The sequence below is a fragment of the Scatophagus argus genome, chromosome 18, assembly GCF_020382885.2.
Source record: "Scatophagus argus isolate fScaArg1 chromosome 18, fScaArg1.pri, whole genome shotgun sequence".
NCBI classification, from domain to species: domain Eukaryota; kingdom Metazoa; phylum Chordata; class Actinopteri; family Scatophagidae; genus Scatophagus; species Scatophagus argus.
The window spans coordinates 629840-657606 of record NC_058510.1 but is presented as its reverse complement, the minus strand read 5'-3'; the positions used below and the strand labels follow the sequence as shown (position 1 = coordinate 657606).

At 45.4% G+C, this 27767-nt stretch overlaps 1 protein-coding gene across 1 annotated transcript; it reads left to right on the top strand.

Moving 5' to 3' along the window:
- Window positions 1-5460: 5460 nt before the first annotated feature.
- inhbaa (inhibin subunit beta Aa) lies at window positions 5461-21604 on the top strand. Its single transcript, XM_046371901.1, has 3 exons — window positions 5461-5721; window positions 6114-6901; window positions 16388-21604. Exons 2-3 carry the CDS (start codon window positions 6370-6372, stop codon window positions 17206-17208), a joined length of 1353 nt encoding a protein of 450 aa, XP_046227857.1. The 5' UTR covers window positions 5461-5721; window positions 6114-6369; the 3' UTR covers window positions 17209-21604.
- Window positions 21605-27767: the final 6163 nt, after the last annotated feature.

Here is a 27767-nt window from a genome sequence, read left to right as displayed (position 1 = left end):
ACACCGTCTCTCCATGATCCCACAATCATAAAACTTCCTCTGTCCAACACTAAGAACCCTTTGACTGTGGATTAAGAGTGACTGAAAACATACTGAAGCAGTTGAAATGAATTGGAAAATGAAACCAGCTTCGGTTAAGCAGAGACAGTGTTTTCAGATCCTGTCATACTGTCCTCGTACTGTCTTCGTACTGTCCTCGTCGTTATCAGCGATTTGATACACAAAATCTACGTTTGAGTAGAATCTACTTGAGGTGGTTCCTGATCTGTGAAGACCCGAAGAGGCTCAGCACAACAGCAGCGTTTGTTTTCAGAGACGATAAGCAGGGTGTCATCAGCGAAAACGTTCACAATGTTGAGAGAAGCGTTAACAGCGAACAGCTTTTACCTTCAGGCGCTTCGACTTCATCTGCAATACGTAACGCTGGTGTTGGGGTCAGCCCCGACACAAATGACTTCTTCGTTTTCACTCCCAACACACACACATCAGGGATTGGTTTTTCACTCATTCAGACGTGACTCTTACTCTCGTGTAGCTTTTTAATTTTAATGTGCAGTGTTTTTGTGAGGTGATGTTTATATTAAAAACAAGTATTTTACTGCTTGTCTTAAGTGGATATGACTGTAAACTGAGCTCACAACAGGCGACAGATTCAGATGTTAAATCACCTACATGAGCATCCACTGGAACAAATCACAATCAAACAGACTGTGTAAATTCTGTGTAAAAAGGAGAATAATTCCCTTTAGTGCAATATTTCCCAGATACTTTAAACACAGAGCTGGCTTTCGGTTAGTCACCAACCATCCACATGACTCTGACCTGACAGTAAATTACCAAAGCTCACTGAGAATGGATAGCACTTAGATAAACAGTGATACTTGTGGATCAAATTCTTAGCAGTTTTATGTCTTTTCAGCATTTCATTTCCTAAAAAGGCACAAACTGCAGCTCTGGAGGAAGTTGCTTCATACACTGGAATACATCTGCATTAATCATAAACTGGATGTGTGGAGTACGTGAGTCTCTTCTAAACAAGGCTGTTAATTCAAACTGTTTGCTCAAATCTGGACAGTTTCTCCTGAAAAACGGCGAGTGAAGAAGAGAAGTGACGAGTTCCACAACCCTAACCTGCTGCTCCATCCAAAGGACCACCAGGATCAGGACAATTAATAAGACACACAGACACCGTTATTCCCCACGATACACTATATAGACAAAAGTATCCAGACACCCATCTTTATGCGGCTGTTTGTCAAGGTTTGGCCTCAGCCAACTTTGTGGCAACAGTTTGTTGAAGGCCCTTTTCTATTCCAGCATGACTGTGCCCCAGTGCACAAAGCAAAGCTCCATAAAGACATGGTTGGATGAGTTTGGTGTGGAAGAACTTGACTGGCCCACACAGAGCCCTGACCTCAACCCCATCCAACACCTTTGGGATGAACTGGAACGGAGATTGTGAGCCAGGCCTTTTGGTCCAACATCAGTGTGTGACCTCACAAATGCTCTACTGCATGAATGGGCACAAATTCCCACAGAAACACTCCAACATGTTGTGGAAAGCCTTCACAGAAGAGTGGAAGCTGTTAGAGCTGCAAAGCTGTCTGTGTGTTTACAATGAGACGACATTAAAGTCCCTGTTGGTGTGATGGGCAGGTGACCAGTCTTTTTCACAGTCAGTCTGTGCTGCAGAGTTCAGCTCTGTGAGTCCAGTCAGCAGGCTGCTTAGCATTTTAAAAGCGTTCATGGCCGTGTTTCTGTTGATGCCTGGGAGGAAGGAGACTAAAGAGGAAGAGGAAAAAAGACAAAAGGAAAAAATATATTTGCATTCATATATAAAATTCATATATATATATCCATATCAAATACAATACTTCCAAAGCCATCATAAACCAAAAGGTTAAAGAGTCAGTAGAAAATCATCAGTAAAGTATCATCAGTAAAATTTACTTGAAGTATCAAGTACACATTATGCAGAATGTCTCCCTTCAGTGTACTGTTATCATAGAATCTTATGTTAATAAATTATTTGTTTGTCTGAAACATTAAATGTGAGTTCTTTCAGACTGAGGGTCATCGTGTTGGTTTGCTGCCAAATGACCGCCGGGGAATTCAGGACGAGGGACACTGAAACACAGAGAGGAGAGAGAGGGTGTGTGCGTGCACACACACACACACACACACTCTCTCTCTCTCTCTCTCAAACACACACACACACACAAACACACGTGGAGGAGCTCAGATTTTCGTTGCCCTCATCCTCGTCTTCAGGCTTCATGTGTGTTTTAAAAAATCCAGACATTTTCCAGGCTCAGACTTGTGACACCTCAAACCATCTGAGATGATTCAGGGCAGCTTCCAACACACACACACACACACACACACACACAAATATAAAACACAAATGACTCCACAAGAAGAACAAACTGTTTGAGCCCCAACAGTCTGAGTCAAAGTGTGTTTCACCAGCGCAGTGAGTTTGAGTTCACAGCAGATAAAAATATTTAAATCAACAATGCAAAACAGTTTGCCGTGTGTTTTAGATCTTTTATATTGTGTTCATCTGAAGTATTTGTGCTATTTATACGTGTGCCTTTAAGAAGCTCTACAAAATTTTGTTATGCTCGTGCAATGACAACAAAGACTCTTGATTCTTGATTTTTATCATCAGTTCTGAGCTGCAAAATGAAGGTTTTGTCCGTGTCTCTCTCACCTACGTTTAAATTGAACAGAATTTAAGTTCAAATTATCTATGTTTCCCAAAAAAAGTACAACAGGCGCTTTTATTCTGCAAACTGGGCAGAATGTAATTTAATATTATTATCTCTTAGTGTCAATACTTCATCTCAGTCTCTCAAAGTGTTTGTCACGTAAATCAGATGAAACAGGGGTCCTGAAAGCTCCACCTCCACAGCCCCACCTGAGCGACATCATCACCTCCTTCTCTTCGTCTGATTGGAGGGTGAGCGAACTGCTGCTGAGGGCAGCCGTCGTTGAGCCTCTGTGACAGCTCATTGATCAGCTGTAACTTTGTGCTGCGTTTAAGTGCACCTTTTAATGAGAGACATTCAGTGACACACACACACCTACACAGCTGGACAGTAAATTAGTCTGCACCTCCACAGAGCATGTCATAAATCTGCAGAGAGAAGAAGAAGAAGAAGAAGAAGAGGAGGAGGAGGAGGAGGAAGACATCATTCACCTCTCAGGAAGAAAGAAAGAAAGGAAGGAAGGAAGACATGGGGTGTACGAAACAAAGACAGAGGGAAAATGGTGACCTGACAGGGAAAACAGAAAGAAGAACAGACAGACGGAGAAAGACGGAGGGAGGAAAGAAACAATGAAAACCCGAAGGTCACACAGGAGACATTACAGCTCTCGTCCACTAGAGGGAGCAGTTCAATGTGCATTGAGCCGAGTGACAAGAAACACAGCATCAGTGTGTTCACCTGTCGGTCGCACCTGAACGCCCCTCCGTGAACGCCTTCAGTCTGAGCAAAGTGTGTGAACGAGCACAGTCGAAGCAGCGGAAGAAACACACTAACTGTTTGATTCAGATGCTTGCATGCGTTTTGCTTTCATACGAGCTGCAGCAGCGTTTGGCGAGCAGCTTTATGATGAAATACCGAAACCCAGCTTGTTTTTAATAGCTGCATTGCTCCATCACTTGGAAACATGTTTCATGACTGCTGCATCGTTTTAGACACATTTCACCTCAATTCAGCCTGGCATGTTTGGTGTCTTCAGGAAACTCTGTGATCTCCACTGAAACTTTAAATAAAGTTCTGTGGTTCTGAACAACAGTGAGGCCATAATGATGGACTTGGGAGGGTTGAAGAGGTCCATTTAACCCCAGCGCTGCCTTGTACCTTTCCAGCAGATGTGAATGTATTTTGGATGAAGGTTTTCAGCCCCGGAGGCGACTTCAAAAACAAAGCGCTGCTGCCGGCGTTACGGCAGGTTCATGACTCACAGGTCAGCAGCTATTTAAAGCTGCGCCAGTGCAGACAAGTTGATTTCCACAACACACACTGCAGCGCCTTTATAAGGCAGCTTAGCGAGCGGTGACCTCACGCAGGAATGAGCTGGAGTTTTACAAAAGACACACACTTTTCCCCGCAGTGATGAGGGAGAATCCCAGACGTCTGATTAAAGCAGGAAGCTTCGGTGTGTAACCCTGTGTCTTCCCTGCTTCCTCTACAGCCAGATCTGACGTCGTTCTCTGGGTTCTCTACGTCAACATGTCAGAGGGGGGCGGAGGGGGGAGACACTGTGTAATGTAATGAGGCGGGACAAATCACTACACCAAATTTCAACCTTAACCTGTCTTAGATTGTCTTTAGAAAACTGTTAGGACCTCATTAGAACCCATTAAATCTGCTTGTAATTGCATGTAGACCACTTGGAACAATAGAAACCCTATGGAACCTTCTAGAAACCTGTTTGATTTACATCCAAAGTCCATGTGGAACAACAGAAACCCAACAGCTTCTTGAGATCTTGTGTAGAAACACTTGTGTTCCCATTTAAAGGCATCGAGAACTGCTCTAAAACATTTATGAAACCACCAGAAGCACACCTCAGTCAGATCTCCTTTAGAGTTCCTTCAGAATATCCTTACAAACCCAAGTAGAACCTTTAATACCACTTGCAGTTCCCACGAACCTTGAACTCACCTTCGTCCTTTTCGGGACCCCTCAGATGGGCACCTCCTGTGGAGCAGACAACAAAGTTTACACTGTCCATCATTAGTTTTTCTATACATAATAATACTATTTATTCATTACTTGACCAGCTGTAATTAAAATGAACACGAGACAGCAGGCCTGGAGGAGAATTAGTTCAGCACTTGAGCACTTGAGTCTTTTCATTCATTTAAACTGTGTGGTTCCCTTGCAACAACAAAAAAAGGCTGCATGGTGCGTTTAGTAACCTGCCGAACGCGCTCTGTCTGAGTTCTGTAAGAGAACCTTTCATTTGGGTACAAACTGAGAGGCAGAACGTGGACGCTGAACGTGTGAAGGTCGTGGGTGTCCACAGAAATAAAGTCAGGAAAAACCAGCGAGAGGAATCTGAATGGAATCCCCCCGTTCATACCGAACTCCACCTCGAAGTGAGACCACACAGTCATGATCCCATGATGTCATGTTGAGTGGAGCTGAAGAAACAACCAGACTAAACAGTCCAGACCGTCAGACAGCCAGACTGACTGACTGATAGACAGTCAGACAGACAGACGGGAGAGTCACAGGCAAAATCATCCAAGAGTTTTCCCCTCAACACGTAACTCATTCACAGCCGACCGTGGGAGGGAGGGGAGGGAGGGGAGGGAAGGAAGGGGGGGGGAGGGGGGGGGATAAAGGAATCCCAGCTTTGCTCCATTAACAGCTGAACAGAGGGAGGGGAGAAATAAATAAAGAAAGGGAAGGAGGGAGGAGGGAGGGAGAAGGTAGAAGTTGGAAGTGCTATGAGTCACAGAGTGAGATGGGAGGAGACTGGAGTGGAGGAGAGAGAGCGAGAGAGAGAGAGAGAGGGATGGAGGGAGGAGGGAGGAGGGAGGTATAATTATGGTAGGACGCCGCCAGAGCAAGAGAGAGAAGCAGAGGGAGGGAAAGAAAGAAGAGAGCGAGGAGAGAGAGAAAGAGTCCAGCCCTCTCCGGTAAAACCATTCAACTGGTGAGCGAGGGAACACATTCAGCACAGAGAGAGAGAGGAAAAAAGGTAAAAGGAGAGAGAGAGAGGAACTCCCTCCGTCTGGGATAACTTAGTCAAACTGCCTCTCGAACACACACACACTCTGAACACACACTCTGCAGCGACTTCACCCCGGGAACCAGGATCCTCCTGCGCTCAGTTTTTCCTTCTCTGCCTTTTCATCATCCATTCATCACATCCGAGACTTTTTCTCATTATTCTTCTTCTCGTCTTGTTGTGTTTTTCTTTCTTTCTTTCTTTCTTGTGACGCCTCCACATTTTCCAGCCATCTGTCCCTGACAAAAAAGATAAGGATTACTCATTTTCTCTCCCGGCGTTGTGGGTTTTTTTTCTCTTTTTTTGTCCTCTTCTCTCTCGTTTCTTTACAGCTTTTTTTCCCCTCCGTTTTTGTTTCGCAGGTGGACTGTGAGCAGAGCTGAACTTTGCAGCTTCCAAACTTCTGAGGAGAGAAGAAAGACAAAGACGATAAGAAAGAAAGAGGGAAGGCTGAGGAGGGAGGGAACAGAAGAACACTTTTGTTTCTTCATCCAGGACTGCATTTTTATTCAAACACTTTTGGTCAAACCTCCACTTTCTTCAGCTTTTTTGGCTCCTTTTGTGCATCTGCATCCGGCAGCATCACCAAATCCAGCCAATCAGCCGACTCCTGCCGTCATGTCTGTCTTACCTCTGCTCAGTTGGACCGTCCTGCTCCTGGTCCAGACCTGCGGCTCGTCCTCGGACTCAGCGTCCAAACTTCAGCCTCTTTCTCTGACCGTCCACCCTCAACACCAGCAGCTGCCGGACGCCTCCTCCAGCTCCCACTGTCCGTCCTGCGCCCTGGCCAGGATGAGGAGGAACGAAGGTGGCGTGGCGGACGACACGGCGGGACACGACCCCGAGGAGGAGGTGGCGGCCCAGCAGGACGTGGTGGAGGCGGTGAAGAGGCACATCCTCAACATGCTGCACCTTCAAGCCCGGCCCAACATCACCAGACCGGTGCCGCGCGCCGCGCTCCTCAACGCCCTGCGCAAGCTCCACGTGGGGCGAGTGGCGGAAGATGGCAGCGTGCAAATCGAAGGGGAGGAGGAGGTGCGAGGGCGGGGAGGCCGGGGAGGAGGGGCAGGAGGAGCGACGACGGCGACTCGAGCCGGAGACGGCGGCGATGCACCAGAGACTACGGAGATCATCACCTTCGCTGAGGCTGGTGAGTACAGTGTGTGTGTGTGTGTGTGTGTGTGTGTGTGTGTGTGTGTAGAAGACAAAATGCAGCTGTGTTGGAAATCTGCTTGTTTGAAATGACCAGACTGTCAGTGTGTGAATGTGTGTGTGTGTGTGTCTGGTTTGGCTGAGTGAGCACGCAGGTGGACACACATAGACACACACAGATAGTCTCTCTCTCTCTCTCTCTCTCTCTCTCTCACACACACACACACACACACACACACACACTTACATTTGTAATCACCTCCTGCTGTTTTCAAAGAATAGCTCTTTATCTACTTCAAGTCAGAGGAGAAACGTGTGTGTCACTGTGTGTGTGTGTGTGTGTGTGTGTGTGTGTGTGTGCATGTGTGTGTGTGTGTGTGTGTGTGTTTGAAAGCAGTAGGACTGCTGGAACGTTTTCCTGACAGACGGTAGTAAGCAGCGAGTATGAGTGGCTGAGAGAGAAGGAGGCTGAGCTCAGGTGTGAACTGTCGCCTCTGCGCTCAGCCTGCAGCCCGGCAGCAGGGCTGACCGTGACCCTTTCACATCCGGGTCACCGAGGGGTCGCGACACTCATGAGCTTTCCTGTGAGCTTTGTGTCTGCCATGTGGGAAAGCTTCCGCCTCCAGTTTTTTGGGGTTGTTGGTTTCCACTCGTTTTCTGCTTCGGCTTCATGTCTTGAACGTGTCGCCGCTTCAGCTGCTCCAGAATGGCTTCACTTTCTGTTGGGGTGAAGTGCATGTGATGTGACTTAAACATGTGACTGCACCTGTGTGAGCTGTTGGGTGAGTTGAATGGCTGTGCAGGTGAGGACGCAGGTGAGCTGACGGCTGCGCTGCACAGCGTTAATCACTGTGGAATCCCTGCACCTGTCAGTCAGGCAGCGGGGGCGGGACTGTGACGTCTTCCTCTTCTTCGTCCTCTGGATTTTCTGTCGATGCAGTTTCTGTAGGCGAGAGTCTGGAAGAGCAGATGGAAAGGATTTTATGAAGTGGAGCTCTGCTGAGAAGAGCAGCTTTCTGTGAAGTGAAAACACAGGATGTCATGTGTTTGAAACGTGACATTAGAACCAGCAGGTTAGGGTTCCTTCAGTTTTATGCAAAATGATAAAAATGTAATGACATCCAGGGGCTTGTCAGATGTCTCTCCGTTGATCCTCTTTACAGACCCTCAGAAACCAACAGGAGCTTCTTTAGAACCCTATTAGAACTTGCTTTAGAACAATTTTAGAACCACCACTCAGAGGTCCACCGAGTCTGGATGGATCCTGGCTCTGGCTCTGGCTCTGGCTCTGGCTCTGGATGCGATTTGGCTCCCAGAGTTTTGTCTCTCAGGCTGTATGCGGATGCTGTTCAAGCAGCCATTGAGTCTGTTGGAGAAGATGAGTAGATTCAGTGGCACAAAACGTTAACTTTAGTGAGGATTGAAAAATAAAACTGGACTGAAACCCAAACAAGCGAGCCAGGTGCCAGTCGGGTTCAGTCGCTTCCTCACCTGACACCTCTGTGGTTAACATTTGGTTAGAGGAGATCATGATCTGACTTAATATGTCTACACCCACGAGCCACAACATTAAATCCACCTCTTCAGTATTTTGTAGGCCCCCCCTTTGTGTTGCCAAACTCTTGACCTCTGGGGATCCTTTGGCTCCTCCTCCAGGTGGGAGGAGGCCCACCTTCACCTCACCTGTCAGTGGTGTTAATGTTGTGGCTGATTGGTGTACTTGAGTTAAAAGTAGTTCTGGTGGAAGTGTTTTGTTGAGCCATCCATCCTCCTGCCTTCACTGTGATGGATGCAGACACTCGGGTGACACTGATGACACTCGGGGGATTTGACAGGTCGTATAACAAGTTCATTTTATGAAGAAAACTATGAGCTCAAAGACGCTAAAAACGCTCAGTCAGGCTTGTTGTTTTTCTAAGACGTAGCCCAGCCTGTCATGAGAATACTCTGCACCCAGCCAGTCCTTCGCTTTGTTAGGAAATAACTGATGCATTCAGGGACCTCGGTAATTATTTTGGGTGATGGAGATGGCGAGCAGGGGAGTCGAGGGGACGACTGGATTCTTGGCGGGGACGAAGTGTGAACCTCGGTTTAGCAGCTCCAACACAATATCTATCTGTCCATCGGCCCGTTCTGTTTAAATTCCTCTGTTTGTCTTCCCTCTCTCCTCTCCGCCCCCCCAAACACACACACACACACACACACACACACACACAGAGGACAATTAGGCTAATTGAACTTAATTGAACACATCATTAGCGACATTCCACAATAACCCACTTTCATCTCCCCTCCCTGCTCGCCTCGCTCTCCGCTTCCTTCGCCTGGCAGACAGAATAAACCGGTCATTGTTGGATCTATTCCGGGGGCTGAACTCCGTCTGGGGACCCAAACCAGCGACCCCACGACAGGCTCGGAGCCGCTTCACTGACTCCTGACAACTGGGAGGAAACAATGGATGTCAGCCGCTGATGGACAGAATCAGCAGGTCTCTCCTGTGTTCCTCCCTCTCGCTCACATTTTTCTTTCCACTCCGTCTTATCTTTTTCTCGGCTTCACATCACATTTTTTCAGTCCATCTTTTTGGTCTCCTGTCTGCTGCTTTTGTTCTTTCCTAACTCTCCTCCTCACCCTCGTTTCTCCTCCTTTTCCCTCCCGGTCCATCAGTTTTTCGTGACGTGACTTCAGTGTATTTATAGCACGTTTGCGCTCGTGTCTGTGCAGCCGTGAAGCCGCTGTTCGTTTTATTCCACGATGTCGTTGTTCAACCACATCGTTTGGCTCAGCTTTGATGTGTGACCAGCCGCCAAAGATGCTCTATGTCTGGAGAGATGAATCACTCAATAGTAAACAACTACAGATTGTGTCCAGACCTGCGGAGCTCGAACACACAAACCAACAGGGGGAAAAATCAGAAGATGGTGTCGATTTCACAGCCAAGATAAGTTGAGGTGTCACAAGCTCTTTGTATAAGATCCACCAAATGTGAATTAATCCACCGCTGAAAATAATCCCAGACAAATCAACTGTTTCCTCCACAATGAGCTGATTAAGTTAAATGAGATTTTCAACATGAACCAACAGGAACCTGACACTGTGAAACAGGTTAACATGGGGAAATTCAAGTAGTGTTACCACTTCTTAACAAGATGACTACTATTGAGGTTTTACATTGACTTTCTAATCAATTGTAACACATGTTGGGTTGCCAGGTTGTGAACAGTCCCAGCTTTTCATTCTTGATTTTGCTGATAATAAGGAACGAGAATAAAGATGAAACCTGCAGTTAGAAATGTTAAAGTTTTTCATAGACTTTGATCTGATTTATTCATCAACATGTGAATGGGGGTGGGGCTGTGTCCCCCACCCAGTGTGTGTCATAATTGTGGCCCTGGAATCGCTTTGGAGAAAATATTTGGCTTAATCACAGCTGTGCTGATACTTAATTTAATTTGTTCAAATGTGAGTTAAAGTTTGCTTCTCTCCAGGGTTACAATCCCACATGAGACATGAATCAGCCACCATAAGAACAAAGTGAATGATGTCTGTGATGCCATGAAAAAGGGATCAGAGTGAGATGTCCCTGTTTGTCTGCTCTCTGCCACTGAGTTGTTCCTTTGGGAAGAATCGTGGAGGACGGGAAAGCAGCGAGCGGTGGCTTTGCTAAATACTTTGCTAAATACAGGCGAGTTCAAACGGGGGGGGGGGTTGGTGGGAAAGAGACACAGAGAGGGACAGAGGAGACAGAATTAGAGAGAGACGTTGGTTAACTGTCCCTGAATGACTCCTCCAGACTCCACAGTCCGTGCTCGTCTCTATTTAAACCACACAGGGAGATGGCGGTCGGCTTTATTACAAACTGAGACAGAAGCTTTTCATCCCAGTCCCAGGATGGGGCTGGTTGAACTGGGAGACTCCCAGTGTGTGTGAGAGGGAGACAGCATCCGCTTGAAAATGTCTCTTCCTGCAGAGCGTGACGGAGATCAGGTAACACGAGTGTCCTGGGGGTGTGGTCACTTACACTGTGGTATCACTAGCGGGTGTGGTCTCAGTAAGTCCAGCATTCACGTTGGTCTGGGTCCAGCTTCATCGCCTGGCATCTTGTTTCTGTCCTGTCATGGAGGACGGTTGAGGTCTGATCTCAAATTGTTGAGAGAAAACTGGCTTGTACACGAGATCTGAACATCAGGTTTTAGGAAGGGAAAGCAGGCTGAGCCAGTAAACCTCGGAAGGATACTTCACAGAAACACAACATTTTGTGTCACAGGAGAAATTCCCAAAATATTACAGCCCATTCTGCGCGTGGTTTATGTCCAGTCTTTAGGACAAGCGTCTCACACAGCGGCCGAAAAGGTGAGTTTAAGAGTTTATGAGTCTGAACACCTTCAAGCACCGCACTTCGTACCTGGCGAGCGTCCTCGCCTTTCCCTCACTGTTTGTGATCCTGTTGGGCTCTGTTGTGAGGGATTTGCTGTCCTGGAACGCATCAGTGACTGGCTTTGTCCTATCAATAGTCTGAACTATATCCTGGATTTGGTTTACTATGAGAAGAGAAGTTGCAAACTCTCACACTAACCGTTATTGATTAATCCACCGATCAAACCGTCTGTGCGTTGGGTGTGGCTGGACCACAAAGGGCGTATCACCATCTGAACATCCGTCCTTTCTGAGTCTGTCCAAATCATTTTTCCCGTCTGTCTCTCTCTGCTTTTGATCCACCCAAATGAAAAGAAGTTGAAAAGCCTCTTCAGAACTGCACGCGGCTGGATTATTTTTAAAGTGTGTGTGTGTGTTCTGGTGTGTGTGGACTCACTCCAGACTTCCTCTTTTCTTCCAGCTGACGATGAGGGAGTTTGGCATTCGGGACATTCCTCTCTCGTCAGGCGGCGAGGCCGCTTTAATGCCTCCGTGCCACTTTCTGTTTACCGGCCATTTGACAGCATTACACAGACTTTGTTTCATATCCAGAGCGGCTCAGTGTGTGTGTGTGTGTGTGTGTGTGTGTGTGTGTTTACTAACACAGCCCCGCTGACTCACATGTGGTGCCAATAAGGCCGAGCAGGGCGTCGGCTCTGGGGATCTTCGGCAGATCTCTGTCCCACGCAGGCGAGGCTGAGCCTGACAGTCCTGACTGAGGGGTTTTAACACCCAGTGTGAAGTTTAACCTTAACCCCATTCAGGCCGTTGGCATCATCATCTAAACGCTTTCATCTGGTGGTCTTGAAGGAGCAGAAGGATTTCATTTGGAGCTGAGAGACAAACAAGCAGAACACACAACCTGAGCAAAAAACACAAGAAACGCCATTAGGATTCAAACCTGTGACAGTGCAGTCCCCCCGCTGTGTGTGTGTGTGTGTGTGTGTGTGTGTGTGTGTGTGTGTGTGTGAGACCCAGCCCGCTGATCCCTCCTAATGTAAACCAAACAGACAGAAGAAAGGGCGGCCAGTAAAGAGGAAAAACGAAGTCATACTTGCTCCTGTGGCACACTGTGTAAAAGTGAGCGTGGTGCTGACTTTACTGCTGTTTGGAGCCTGTGTGTGTGTGAGGGGTCAGCGTGGACGCGTCTCCACACTCTTTACAGCGTGTAGATGGAGCAGCAGCAGTGTCTGATCCCTTTAATGTAAACCTGACACACACTGAGAGCAGATTGAGCGTCAGATTAGCGGACAGCGAGCAGCGTTTGGACAGGAAGTCCTCTGATGTGTCACATCTGTCATATGCAGCCTGCTGGACCTCCAGCTCCTCCAGAGGACCTCCTCATCCGTCTCACAGAGACAGAGACAGAGACAGAGACACAGCTGTGTAAACAGCAAAGGCCAACAGAAGCTGCTCACTCTGTCTGTGTGTCTTTCTGTTTTTCTTTCTTCTGTCTTCTGTCTGTCTTTTTGTCTTTCTTCTTTCTGTCCTTCTGTCTTCCTTCCTTTCCTTCCGTCTTTCTGTCTATCAGCAGTCAGTTACAGAATGATGTCAGAGAAGCAGAAGAAAAGTTAAACTCTTCTTCTTCTCTTACTAACATGAAAACACACAAACACACTCACCCCATACGCAAACAAAGACACACATTTACACAAACAGCTGAAGGAGACAGACAGACACACATACACACACACACACACACAGTTCGTCCATTGAAGCAGGGATTACGATGGACAATGGAGAACACACGCACACACACACACACACAGGGACAGTGTGTGTTTGGACAGATGGGTACAGTGTGTGTGTGTGTGTGTGTGTGTGTTAGTCATTGTCCTGGACTCAGTAAACACAGGCCACAGAGGCCACAGAGGATCAGGGTGTGTTCACTCACTGTTGTCAACAGTCAAATCCAGAATTAGCAGCGTCACAATTCAAGCTCCTCCTCTGCAGGACGACGTCCACTGAGCTCGACCCTCCTCCTCCTCCTCCTCCTCCTGCTCTTCCTCCTCATCCTCTTCCTCCTCCTCCTCCTGCTCCTCCTCTTCTCCCACAGAATGACACGGTGCATTCAGGTGCTTCTTGACAACCTGCAAAGGAATAAAAAATGTTGTGAGTTTTGACTTGAACTCAAAATAGCGTCTGGTCATGTGATCAGTTTGGCTTTTCGAAGTGTTGAGCATCACTCGAATGCACCACAAGACAACTGACTGTCACACAGTGCATTATGGGGCACTGAGTGGTTGAACTAACACTTGAGATACTAGTCTGGAATCGTGCCAGGTGCACCCTCGGATTAAACCCTCAGGGGCTTCAAGGGACCCCACAGTTTCAAATGGTTTGTCGTAACGTGATTCACTTTAATTGTTGTTTAGTAACTTTTGTGCCCCACATCAGCCATCCTCAGAGGGTGATTTGATCGCACAGTGACGAGTGTGTGTGCTTCAGCTCTCTTCCCTCGTCGCCACGCCGTCCAAACACTCCGCATGACAAACTCAGCGGACGGAGGCCAGAAATCAGCTTTTATGAGTTGTTCAGGCGTCAGTTTGTAGAGCTCAGCCTTATGTAAACGCAGGGGGATTACAGCGAGCTGTGAGGAGAGGACTTGCAGAAGTGGGACGAACTCCAGGAAACTCAAACTGCTTCTCATCTCAGAGTGTAAATGAGCTGCTGGAACTTGTTATTCCTTACCTGCTCTGTTGAGTTTTACATGCCTGGATGCATGAAGAACAAGTGGAACAAACTTCAGATATGCACATGATGTTTCAGACGACAGAAGAGTTTGTCTCCCTTCTGCTTCAACGTAATTTTGCACACATCTTCAAATCTTGATCTAATGGTAGAAAATGTTCCACACGGCAGTGGACTGTCAGGAGAGAGCAGAAGTCCCTCACCACCAAACTCCACTAAGTTTTCTGTTAATTTAAGTGAAATGTGTCAGGGGGTTTTTGCACTGTCCTGCTAAAAATCCAAACAGGAGTCAGTTTGCGTGTGTGTCCACATATACTGTGCTGTTCGTATCACATTTAGCTTCTCGCTTTCACCACCTGAGTAACAAACTGTGCTCAGGAGTTCAGATCATCAGTTCCTCAGGCAGGATGCCTCAGTCAGACATGAGTTTCTGATGCGTTCGCAGACATGGGTTATAATCTCAAACTTCTGTTTGACCACTCTGAAAGCCGCACAGGTCAGCCGGTCGTGTTTCTGCAGACAGAAGCAGACGTGCGACCGCCGCTCATCTGTCATTACAGCCGTAATAAGCAGCTCTACGCGAAACACACATAACTGACTTCTGTCTGCCTGCACTCACTGCTGCAGCTGCTAACATGCTATTAGGATTTCCTTCGCCAACAGCTGTGAGGAGCTTTTTAAAGAGACTAAACTGCAGCCTGTTTGTCCAGTGCAGGGCTGTGAGGGACAGAAGTCCCAGCATGCACTGGGAGAGCATTTCTCTTAGTTTGGTGTTATTTAACTTTTTTTACTTTCATCAAACTCAGTCCAACAACATGCCAGTCCGCCTCTGAACAACGTCTGACTTCCTGTCTGTGGCTGATTGGTTCCACCTGAAGATCTTTTAAAAGCTCCTCACTATCAAACAGGAAGACATAAAAAATAAAATAAATAAAAAGGCTATTTTCAGCAGTGGGTGAAGCCACAGTTGGTGCTCCAGCTGAGCGTTTGTGGCAGGCTGTGGACGGTGTGGCTCAGTGATGAAGGCTTCATCATCATCGTGTGTGTTAGCAGGAGTTCAGCCTCCCCTGCAGCAGCACCAGCACTATTCTGAGAAACAATGAATGAACTTTTTTAAAAATAAATCATACTGAAGTGATGATGATGTAAGTGGGATAATCGCCTCTGAATTGTCGGTTAAACAGCATTAATGGACTCGTTGAAGTGCTGACCGCCTCCACACACACAGACACACACACAGAGTTTAGCAGAGCATCACTGCTGCTGACATTCATAAACTCTCAAATCGTGACTTCGATTTTCTGTATGGACGCCCACGAGCGAGAGACTTTACAGGAAGGAAAGGTGATGCAAAGCTGTTATGTAACGGCGGTGGATGGTAATTGGGTCTTCAAACCAGTGATTAGCTGGCTGTCTGGCCCAGAGGCTTCGAGGAAATGTAAAATACAGGCCTGGACATGTGTGTGTGACACTTTGTGTTTGTTCTGGAAAATGTAAGACAGATTTTGACATGAGGACACAAAGCTGGCCAATCCCTGCAGAGTTTCTCAGAGTTTCAAACTTCTTGTCCAATCAAAACAAATAGAAAGTTTTCAGAAGAATAAAAGATCAGAATGGCTGATTGTAGATTTGTTCATACAGTTTCTCCACGGTGAAAATTTGAAACATTTTACATTTTTGGAATGTTGTTTAGACAAATTTAAAAATGTTTTTAAAGTTTTAGATGTTATTTTTGGCTATTTAAAAAAAAAACAGCAAAAATAATAAATAGCAATGCAACGTAACTAATAAATATAAAAATAATAAATACTTGCAGCGCTAAATTCAACTAGACATAAGTTGATACCTCAAACAAATTCAAAGAGGATACGCTGCCTGACAGGCTGAACTCAGGGCCACAAACTGCCCCAGTCATTTTCACCTTCCTATCTAAACATCTCAAACAACTTTCCCATAATGCACTGCAACAGAACAGAAACTTTAGAAATGGTTCATTCATTTTTTCATGCCATAAGTTCAGTCATTCCGGGCTGCTGACAGCAGAGCTCCTGGTGGTAACTATTAGCTGGTTTAAATGCTGCCTGACTCCAAAAACCTCCGACCACTGCTGCTGAGTCAGCAGGAAGAGACCCAGCAGCCTTGTGTGTGTGTGTGTGCGACTGTATTTTGCTCAGTACAGATTCAACTTACAAAAACTTGCTCACTCGCTCATCGAGCCGAGTGTATTTGTGAGGCGTTCAGGGTCTTTATGTGCATGTAGGAGATCCTCAGCGTCTCTGTCAAGCCTAAAGTTTACACCATGAATTGATTTACATTTATGTGTTAGTACGAATTGGACACTGTCCTAACCCTTTCTGTCTCCATTTGTGTGTCTCAGGTGAGTCTCAGGGCCTGGTGAACTTTGTCCTCTCTAAAGAAGGAGGCGATCTCTCTCTGGTGGAGCAGGCAAACGTCTGGCTCTTTCTCCGTTTGGCGAAGACCAATCGCAGTCGAGCCAAAGTCACCATCCGCATCTTTCAGCAGCGCCGGCCACCCAATGGGCGTCCATCTTCCCTGCAGGACGAAATCCTACTGGCAGAGAAAACCGTGGACACCCGTCGCAGCGGATGGCACACCTTTTCAGTGTCGGCGGCGGTGCAGGCGCTGCTGGAGAGCACCGAGAGCACAAAGTTGAGCCTCAGGGTGTCCTGCCCACTTTGTGCTGACGCTGGTGCCACCCTCGTCCTGGTCTCCGGCAGCTCCGAGACGTCGCAGCGTGCCAATCAGCGGGAACAATCCCACCGGCCTTTCCTTATGGCCGTGGTCCGGCAGGACGATGGTGGTGACACACGGAGGCGCAGGAAGCGCGGGCTGGAGTGTGACGGGAAGGTGCGCGTCTGCTGCAAACGGCAGTTCTACGTCAACTTCAAAGACATCGGCTGGAATGACTGGATAATCGCCCCGCCTGGTTACCACGCCAACTACTGCGAGGGGGAATGTCCCTCCCACGTGGCGAGCATCACCGGGTCCACACTGTCCTTCCACTCCACCGTCATCAGCCACTACCGCATGAGGGGCTACAGCCCCTTCCAGAACCTGCGGTCATGCTGCGTGCCCACTCGGCTACGAGCCATGTCCATGCTCTACTACAACGAGGAGCAAAAGATCATCAAGAAGGACATCCAAAACATGATCGTGGAGGAGTGCGGCTGTTCATAAACATAAAAACCTGAACTGGACCAGTCCAGAAACAGACTGGACTGGAGAGGACCAGAGAGGAGGAGGACTTCTGAACCCAGAGAGAGACAGAGAGAGAGACAGAGAGACAGACAGAGAGGGAGAGAGGAGATGGAGGGAGGAGAGAAAAGACAAACAGGTGACTTCATGATCATCTACTGCGTTTCATTCTTCAGCTTCTCCCTCCATCCCTTCATCACTCGGGGTTGCTCTCTGGGAAGACAAACTCTTCTCCATCCTCATTCAGAGGAGTCTCGACGGCACTTTCAGAAAAAACGAAAAGAAAAAAGATATAAAAAAAGAATATCTAATATATTTTTGTTACAAGAGGAGGGAGCGAGGCTTATTTATGTGTCTGAGACGTTCAAGCACCACTCGACCTGTCAGATCCTGGAGCGACCAGGTGCCTGAAAAACTACTAACAGAACAAAATCTCAAAACTATGCAACTTGTTTCACATATTACAACCTTAATGTATTTTACTTTGGTTTTTTTTCCCCAACTGTTTACTTGTTCAAAAAGTATGAGGAAGAAAGACGAAGACTTTTTTTTTATTATTATTAATATTAGTATTATTTTTTGGAAGTACAAGTTTGTGCTGTGAGTGTGTGTGTGTGTGTGTGTGTGTGTGTGTGTGTGTAGAGATACTTGAAAGAAACAAGTTGGCTTGGCTGCTGGAACCAAACACTTCTTTATGTTACCATGGTTACCATGTGGATGTTATAATTATTATTGTCAGTAAGTATATTAATAATATTATTGTTTACGTTGTTAATAATTTTTGTTTGGTTGCATCTTTATTATTATTTCTGTTTTTTTTTTTTAAAAGAAACGTTACAAACGTTTTCATTTTTGCACTATAGCGACACTCGTGCTCTGATTAGCCAGACTGAGAGAGGACGGACCGCAGCTTCCTGTTCAGGTGGACTCCGGGTTTCACAGCTAAAAGCTCACAGGTCTGATCCCCATAGTAAGCCAGGTGTGTATCTCTGGCTTCAGAGTCCCTGAAAACACACAACTCGCTTCACCTGTAGGTTCCTAAAGGATTCCAAGAATTTTGGATTTACATAAAATAAACCAAAAGTACGTCATGGCGGAGTGTGATAGGCTGAGTGACCTGTCAGTCAAGCGCTCCTAGTGTTCTCATTGTCATGTATGAGGGCAGCAGCCAAGATGTTTGAAAAGGCTAATAATGAGTAGGCATACGCCACAGCCACTGAGACACTACAAAGAACTGTTAACTGCTAACTGTTAAATTAAACTGTAATGCACGTTTTATTTCCAACACGAAGGTCTGAGTACCAGAAAAAAAAAATCTCATAGCAGAAATACTGCTAATTTTATTACTTATTTATGTTGACATTTAGGTATTCAAATTCAAGTATATCAAGTCTAAAGACTAAAGTGAACCCCACAATGTGTATGTGTTTAACTCTAAACTCCTCTCATGAGCCCATATTGATACCCACATTGGTCTACAGCCCAGTTTTTAATTTATGAAATCTCCACCAAATCTCACATTAGAACAAGTGCAAACAAATATTGAGAGCTAAAGTTTGTGTGAAAAAAAAAAAAAAAATTTACTTGGTTTGTAGCGAGAAGTGGGAGGTTTTCCTATTAATTTCAAAGCAGGGGCAAATTTCTGACATCTAGTAGCCATTAGAAGAACTACAGGCTAAGACATTTCAGCTGTGGAGGCCTCTGAACAGATGAACCAACAGCTAATAAGTTGAAGTTGTGCTAGCCAGTCAGCTAGTGCAGAATGCTAGCAACTATAGATTAAAAAATCAGTTTTGTTTCAAGCAAACTATTAAAAAAATTAACTTGTAGAACATAACATCAATCATGAGTGAAACAGCAAAATGATCACACCGCCGGAAATCCCCATGACACAACAGGAACTTCTCGTCTGTCCGCTCAATTGCTACAATGACTTTTGTTCAAAGGTTTTCAGAAAAATAAGAAAAAAAAATACATTTGCTTCAGAATTAAAATTTGAAACTGACTTTTTTTTTAGTTCAAGCTAAGACACAAAAGCAATACAAAACAAGAGATATCTGAACTCCCTTGCATGGCAGTTTAGTTAGCTTTCTGTTAGCCTAAATATTAAGCAACAGCTAGCTAACTGCTAGCCGCTCTGATATCCAACAACCATAAAACACAGATCTAAAGCACAAATACAAACTGTTTAAAACAACTTACTTTTGTCTCCGGTGAATGTTTACGATATGTTAACTTGCTAACTGAAGGTGATTAGGCAAAAGAATCATTACAAGATGAAGAAAAACACTTTATCACTTTATTTCTTAAGATTCAGTATCATAAGTTTAAGAGAGGCTCTACTAATTAAAGTTTTAAAACGTCTTTTTATGTTTTCACCAAGTGACTCTTTTTACTTTTTATTTAAAACATTTGTAACATAAGTATCTTTGAAAACAATTTGCACTTTGGATAAATTTGTATTTTAACATGAACAAATTAATAACAATGTAAACCTCCACAGAGCCTCCACAAATCACAATTTTTTAACAGGATTTATTAGATAAATTCACAATAAATAAAAATGAGTGTTTTGGTTTGAACCAGAGACAAAGAGGTTAACTTCCTTTCACGGTAAAAAATATGAGGACATCAGATGATCAGTGCATTCACTTTAAAGAAAAGACTTTGTCACAGAGAACATCCAGAGTCCAGATTTAGTTTGCTTTAGAACACCAAAGAGTTGAGTTTGTGCACGTTTGAATGAGAGAGGAAAAGAAAATGTAGTTAACTTACAACCAGATTTATGTACATTTTGTGAGTAAAAAAAATATTTTAGTATCAGTATCAGGTCTGTAAAAATGTGTTGTTTTCTCAACAAGCATCTTAAAAGTTTAGCTTGCTTTCATAAAGACGGTCGGCTAAAGTTTTTTTTTGACGCTTTATTAATTTTGTTTAACATTAATTTAGTCCTTGGGACAGATTTCTGAGTTCTGATGTTTTTTTCACCCCTTCCTTTTCTGTCTACCTGCACATCAAGAACTCCACTTCCCACAATGCTTTACTCTTTAGTTTAATCTCAGCATAAACAATAGACAATTGCATTGTTTTGATTTTGGAGAAAACAAATGTCTCATCATATTTGGCCATTTCTGAGTGTTTCTGTGTTGTATGTATCAGTATTGTTGACTTGTTCACCAAATGTTTTGCCGTGTTGGTCCCCCTTTTTAATAGCACGTGTATTTTTGTTTGTTTTTTCTCTTTTTTTTAAACTTTTTTTACTTTTGTCATTCTTGTTTTGTAAGAGCGTGGACACTCTTCTTCTGGACTTTTCGGAACAAACTCGTAGTCCATCCTGTGTGTACATGGACGCATACAAAATGAAAAAAAAAAAGCCTCAGCAACAAAACAAAAAATAAAATAAAAAAGAATGAAAGAATAAAAGAAGTGGTTGTACTCGTTCAGATTTTGTTCTTTTTATCAAGATAAAAAATACTGACACTGAACAAAATGGACAAAGAATGAAGAATCTATTTTTTATTCTGTATATATGGAAATCAGATTCCAGTTACGTTGCATTGCTTTGTTGTACAAATCAAATGTGCTTGTGGCATTTTTCTAATCTAATTTATTTTACAGTATTGTTCTGTTTTTGTTTTCTGCTTCACCATTAAAGTTTAAAGGATGTACACAAATGAAATGAGTCTTTAGTTCTTTAAATCTGAAAAGACCTCATTCTTCCTGACTTCCTCTCCATTAAAAAACTCCCTTTTTTACACGCGTTTGGTTAATAATGAGAAAATAAGTGCAGTCTGAAGGACATTTTGAGAAATCTTTGGTTGTTTGATGCACTTAACAGTAAGTCAATGCTGTGCAACAATTTGTCACCAGCTTCCATCTTGTTGTAAAGCTCCATGCAGATTTCTGGGTCATGTTGACATTTGTAATGATATAAAACCTGCCTTGTTAAGCTCACATATTAAAAATCTGATTGCAAAAACCGATGCTGAGCTTCTCCAGGTTCAGAGGACGAGTGTTTGGGGGTTGAGGATGCTGGAGCAGCTCCAGCCAGCGAGGAGGAGGAGGGGGAGGAGGCGCAGCAGGAATTCATTTCCTCATGCTGAGGTAAAAAATGCAGGCTCTATTAAAGCTGTGATACACGAGGTAGGAGGTCAAAAGGTGAGCTGAAGCTCCGCAGTTTCCCTCCTTTGCCCTGTGAAACTTTAAAGCTGCTAAGAGGTGGCCTGCAGGACTGTTGGGTCTGAGATGGGAAAAGGCAACACGAGAGAGCAGTTGGAAAGACAATTAATCACACTGAAATGACTGAGAGCTTTCAGGTCTGACGTTTTTCATGTGCTGGTGGGAGATGAACACCTGCAGCAGGTGAGGCACATTAAAGGAACCTTTAATGGTCCCATGAGAACAAAGAATGTCTTTTCTAGTGTTGTTACTGTGTCTACAAAACTGTGCTGCTGTATTAGAAATAGAGAGAAATTCAGTCAGGTTGCACTTACTGAAAAAATGAAAAACAGAATAAAAGGTTAAAATTTGAAATTTGTTACAAAGTCTTATTTTAAGCCCTACCATCCTGGTGACTATTCTGCTAACATAAGGTTAGTTATTGTGGTTCGGCTGCTCGTTTGACCCCCTCATCACACAACCAACAACAAAGTATCCCAGTACTTTTGCCCACATTGTGTAGTTTTTATAAAGCAAGCTCCACCCCCGAGATGCTTCACAAAGCTATGAAGCTCCCTCCTTCAGGGCAGGGTTAAAGTCTCAGTGTCTGTGTGGTTGTCCTTCAGTGTCTTCACCCTGTGAGAAACTTCTGTTTTCCACCAAAAGATCTGCTAATAACTCCCCGCCAGCGCTCAAAGACCAGCATCGTTCAATCAGAATCTGCCTGCACCTCCTGGCTGCTTTTAAAGATCTACTGTAATGTGTGTTGTGGCTTTGACTACCAGGACAAACCTGGAGACCCCATCAAACAGCAGCAAAGCATTGTGTGTGCGTGTGTGTGTGCGTGTGTGTGTGTATGAATGTTTACACAGTCGGGTATGGGGACAGGTCCCCCATAAGGTGCCCATACAGTGCAGGTCCCCATAAGGTAAGTCATTAGGGTGTAAACTTGGTAAGGGTTCAGTAAGTCGTGGTTATGCTAAGTCTCCAGGAAAAGAACTTAAGTTTATGTAATGTCCCCAGAAGTGATGGAAATAACTGTGTGTGTATGTATGTATATGAGTATGAGTGTGTGTGTGTGTGTGTGCGTGTGCGTGTGGCGTCTCGTGAGCAGAAGTCGATTTGCACAGATGAGGTAATGCAGTGAGGTTTGTGTGTGTGTGTGTGTGTGTGTGTGTGTGTGTGGTTTGGGCTGTCTTCGGTCTGGTATCTGCTGCTCTGGGTTGGCTTTGGGAGACTCGGTCCCGTCGTGGACGTTTGCTGCGTTCCGATGTCATTCGGGGACGTGGCACACGCAGGCCTGTCTCAACCCGTTCGGTCTGTATGTGGCGTCCATTTAGTTCTTATTTTTTCTGTCAACGTTTGTCCTCTGATTGACAAAAGCTACATGCCAACACATACACAACAGGCATTCAGTTTCAGCCTCAGAGCAGCAGAATCTAAAGGCCTCAGCAAACTGTTGAAGAATGTCGATACACAGCAGCTCTGAGGTACCCTATATGGACAAAAGTATCGGGACACTTTATTTCAGGGGGGAAAGGGACGCGATGGGGAGCTAGTGGTTGGTTGGGTCGAGCAGTTGGAAAGTCTCTGGGCTGAACCGAAACCGGGGAGTCGCCGAGGTAGGAGAGAAGTACTGACGTGACGAAGGGGCTGGAGGCGGAGAGGACAAACCCGATGAAGGAACACAGTGAGCACATGTGAACTAGTAAGGCTGGAGAGGCGGACGACCTGGAAAGGTGGATGTGCCAGAGCCGAGTCTTTGTTGGAGACTTGATTACAGGATGGGATGCAGCTGGAGGGGCTCTACTCCGACTCCAGCACACCTGTCTCTAATTATGTCTTCATATTAATAATGGACAAGGCCAGTGGGTATCGCAGTATTCAGGTCCACCTGCCCCACCCCAATGTGACAGAGACTGCAGAGAAAAACTCTGAGAACCGATAAATCATTTCTGAACTCTGAAACAAATAAAACAACTTCCTGTCTGTGTGTGCGGCTCGGTGCGTGTGTGTGTGTGCAGTATAAATAGAAGTCGCTCTTAATGACAGGAGGACAGTAAAATGACTTGCAGATGATGCCGTCCCGCCTCGACAGACGCACATCAAAAGATCATCATTCTTCTCTCTTTGCGAGCACCAAGTTGACAGTTTGAACCTCGTGCGGCGCTGACATTTTTAATCGATCATCGGCTCTCTGAGAAGCTGTTTGACAGCTGGCACCGGGGTTTGGTTTGCAGAAAGGGGTGTTAAATTGGAATTTGGATCCATTGTGAGAGAATGCATTGTGTGAATAAGAGTCCCCACAAGTCCTGCAGTACAGATGAGTGTGCAGATGAAAGGCCACAGCAGACCACAGCAGGGTGTTTCCCTGCCGGCCGAGCAGCCGCTGTGGTTGGCCGCCGCTCGACGCTTCACTGCTTCACGAGGTGAACGGATACGCCTGTGAAGCTGCAGTGTGATTTTCAGGGTTTTATCCAGGAGCTTATGTTAGCGTTAATTAGCTGCAGCTGATCTGAATTGCTGGGGGAAAATGTTTGTTATTTATAATCTTGCAATTCCAAGTCAAAAGGCTGAAATCACGAGTCACTGGTTAAAGTATTTTTGAATGTTCTTTCTTTGATCAGAACAATAAAAGCATCTTTGTGATCATCGAGACACTTTGTTCTTACCTGCAAACATTTTTGATTGATCATTGATCATTACCTCCTCCTGGATTTCTTGAGTCATGTGATCCTGCACATCCCATCAACAAAAAACGTCAGAGGTGCCTTGAAAAGCAGAGCTTCACAGCTTTGTGTTGGACAAGAAACATCCTGATTCTGCAGTAGGCTGAGAGATCAGATGAGGCTCTGCTAAAGAGAGCTCTCTGGGTAATTTAATACGGAAGTTTTTCTTGACAAATTACAGACATGGGCGATTTGCACGGGAATAAAATCACTGAGGGCAATTATCACAAATTACTGCATTTCCCCGAACGATAGCAGCTTTGTGAAAAAACAGTCCAGCGAGAGTTTACAGTGTACAGCTTACAGTTTGGAGGGTGTGACAGCAGTCATTTCCCCTCAGAAATCCCACCAATGGGAATCTGACAGTCCTGCGTGGGAAAGAACAACTTAAAGACCGGACTGCAAAACCAGCTTTTGTTCAAGGTGAGTCTGTCCACTGTGCAGGGATCAAACACCAATATCTTAAGTTGTGCATGAACGACTGCTCAGACAAAGTCAGATAACGAGTCGCTTCTGGGGTTAATTTACCGTCTCATTCCAACTCAGTTCGTAACCACTTTCTTTTCACATTAATGCTGGTGTTTCACCACCAGACTGAGCTGAGCCAGAAGGTAAAGCTCTCGATTCAGCAGCTGACTGTTGCAGTAGCCATGAGGTCTGGGTTAGGGAAGAACAAAACCACGTAGCAGCCTGCGTGGAAGACGTTAGAGTCAGGGTGAGGAGCTCAGAACAGAGCTGCTGCTCCTGCATGTGGAAAGGAGTCGGCCAAGATGATCTCGGTATCCGATCCTCCTGGCCACCTTCCTTCTGAGGTTTTCCGGGCATGTCCAACTGAGAGGAGAGCCCGGGGTAGACCCAGAACTCGTTGGCCTGGGAACAAATCAGGACCCAGCAGCACTAATGTAGCTTTGGGGAAGCTATGTGGACCGTGGAGCCATTTCATGACTTCTGCGCAAGGTGAGCCCGATGGTGCCAAACCTGGCAACCCCACTGTGATGACAAGCTTAGCTGGCGAGCTTTAGGAGGTGAGCTACACCTTGTGACCGTGACGACTCAGTTCTGCAGTCCGGAGTGCAAACAGGTTTATCTTTGGACTGTGAGAGCTCACATAACGGCTGCAGAGCAGGAAACAGTGTGTCCATGTGATACTGCACACACAGTCTGAGTGTGTGTTCATCAACAGTGTCAACTGCAATGTGGGAAACACTGACGTTATTCTGCATCATGACTGAGCTCAGTGGAACAGGGCTAATGCATCCCAAACATCTCGTCGCTCATGCCTTAAAGCCAGACCCCAGAACTGTGGTGCAGCTTCGGAACAGACTGGAACAATAAGACAATTCTGACCAAAAAATCTAAATGCCTTCATTAGTTTTTAATTTGCTTTTACCTTCTTGGAAACGTATTTAATCAGCAGCCAGCTGAAGAACGTCTGCGAGGAACATCAGAGGCGGCAGATCCTCTAAAGCTCCTCTAATCACGGCGTAAAATGTAAATGGGGTTAACCCGAGTTTCTTTTGAACCGCAGGAAACCATAGAGAGCAGCAGGAACGCCGTCTCAGGTCAGCAGGATTGTATGTGAGGTTGGCGGTTTGGCCCTGAAGAGGCCAAAGCCCCCCAGCCCCCGTTGCCCCCCCAAACCTCAAACTGATTTACAGTCTTTCATGGAAAACACATTTTGTGTTCAAATGCTCGAGTGAGACGCTAATTAGACTTCTGCTGTAAGTTTTTATCTGCAGCAGGGTTTGGTTTATAGTGTGCAGATCAGTGTTTCCACTGAGTCACTGAACAGAGAGACCCACATGATTCAGCCATTTCAGCGTGCAAGAGAAACCCGCCAAACTCTGCAGAATAACCCTTTACTGTCAAGAAAGGAAAGGAGTCACGATGGGCAGATTAACCGACTCGCATCAGATTTAATAGGAATTAATCCGGACGCTTTGTCTTTATTATACAGAAATGTGTCCAGTAATTTGTGGCAGGATTATATTTCTACCGATTCATCCTCTCTGAATCTATCCTCTGAGCGAGTCACATCAAACCCGCAGCCACGTTTTTAATACAAATGAGTGTCGGTTACATCCAGTGTAATTTATTTTCCATACACTCGTCTTTGCGCTTCATGTCTTTTCTAGGACAACAAATCCAGTTTCTCCTGCTGGAGAAAATCACAAGGAGATTTTCATTTTTGAAGAATAATCTTGATCTTTAATACGTAAACACATTCAGCTTCTCTCAGTCAAGAATGTAAAGAAACCCTGATGGGCCAATGTGAAGGATTCTGACATCATGAGCACATTTGTTTTGGGAGCAAATATTACTGTTGTTGGATGTTGTCAGAGACGAAGCTGTAAGGCAGGGAAAGTCACAACATTCATTTACTGACTGGAACAACAACTGGACTTAAACTGAAATTAAGAAGAGTAGGATATGATTCACAAAATAAGTTGAAGTCTCAGCCTAAACCAACTAACTGAGCTAAAGGGAGTTTATGTATGCAGAAACGTGTGGGAGGGAACAAATAATTAAGCTTGGCACAATCATCCGACTGTCAAAGAGAGCTCCAACACAATTTGACAGGATCCTAAATGACAGCCTCCCCTCCTGCCCACCCAGATGGTCTCTTCCATTTCCTGCCTGTCAGAGTAAAAGAGGTCGTATTTCTTTTCTTCACCATGGATCCATTCAAAGAGAACAAAGAGCCGTGACACACTGACAGACACCCGACAGCCGACAAGCAGGAAAAGTTAAAGTGAGTTCAGTTATTTTACGAAACAGAGCGCGTGTGGCCTCAGGTGAACATCAACTCAATGAATATTCAGCAGTGTGGAACACAGTGACCTGAAGCCATGTGCACTGACTCTTCTGACCCTCACAGTGATGCAAAGTGTTGCTGTCTGTTCGCCCTGCTGATACAACGAGCTGCGGCTCGTCCTCGTCTCCAGGAAGCCGCCGAAAACGGCCGCCAGTTTGCGTCAACCTACAACAAAGTAGCAGTCGCTGTCTCACGAGTTTGAATGTGGATGAAGTTACAGTGTGTCCAACGCGAAGACAGAGGCAGAGCTACAGCAGGCTGAGCATGAAGGAAACCTCACAAATCAAATCAAATCAAATCTCAAAGCTCACCCATCAGGTTTCCAGCATCTTGGCTTATTACTGATCGAGTGCTCACATTATATGGAACAATAAATATAACAGCAAACTGCCACCGTTCTGTTTAAAAATCTTTGAAATATTTTTGGGACTGGAGGCAGGAATATAACTGCTATCTATGAATACCAAAAGTATTGGGACACCTGACTATCACACCAACAGGGACTTTGACGACATGCTGGGAAGGCTCGAGTTTCTGTGGGAATTCAGGTGAATTTGCAGTCTTTGTTGGCCCTCAGACTTTGTTTGGTATCCTGGGACCAAACGCGGTGCATGTGAGTCCCCCTCTGACCTCACATCTGTTTTCAACATGGCTGCCTGCTGCTCTCCTGTTGGAGCTTAACAGTGGGTGGAAATGTGAGGTCGGGGCTGAGCCTATAACCATCAGGTTAAAGCGAGGGGGGGCGACTTATGGTCTACAGTCGTTTTCTCTTTGATTTACTTGTGTCATTCGGGACACCGGCCTGATGCTGCGGACCAATCAGGAATCCTCCTGGTGCT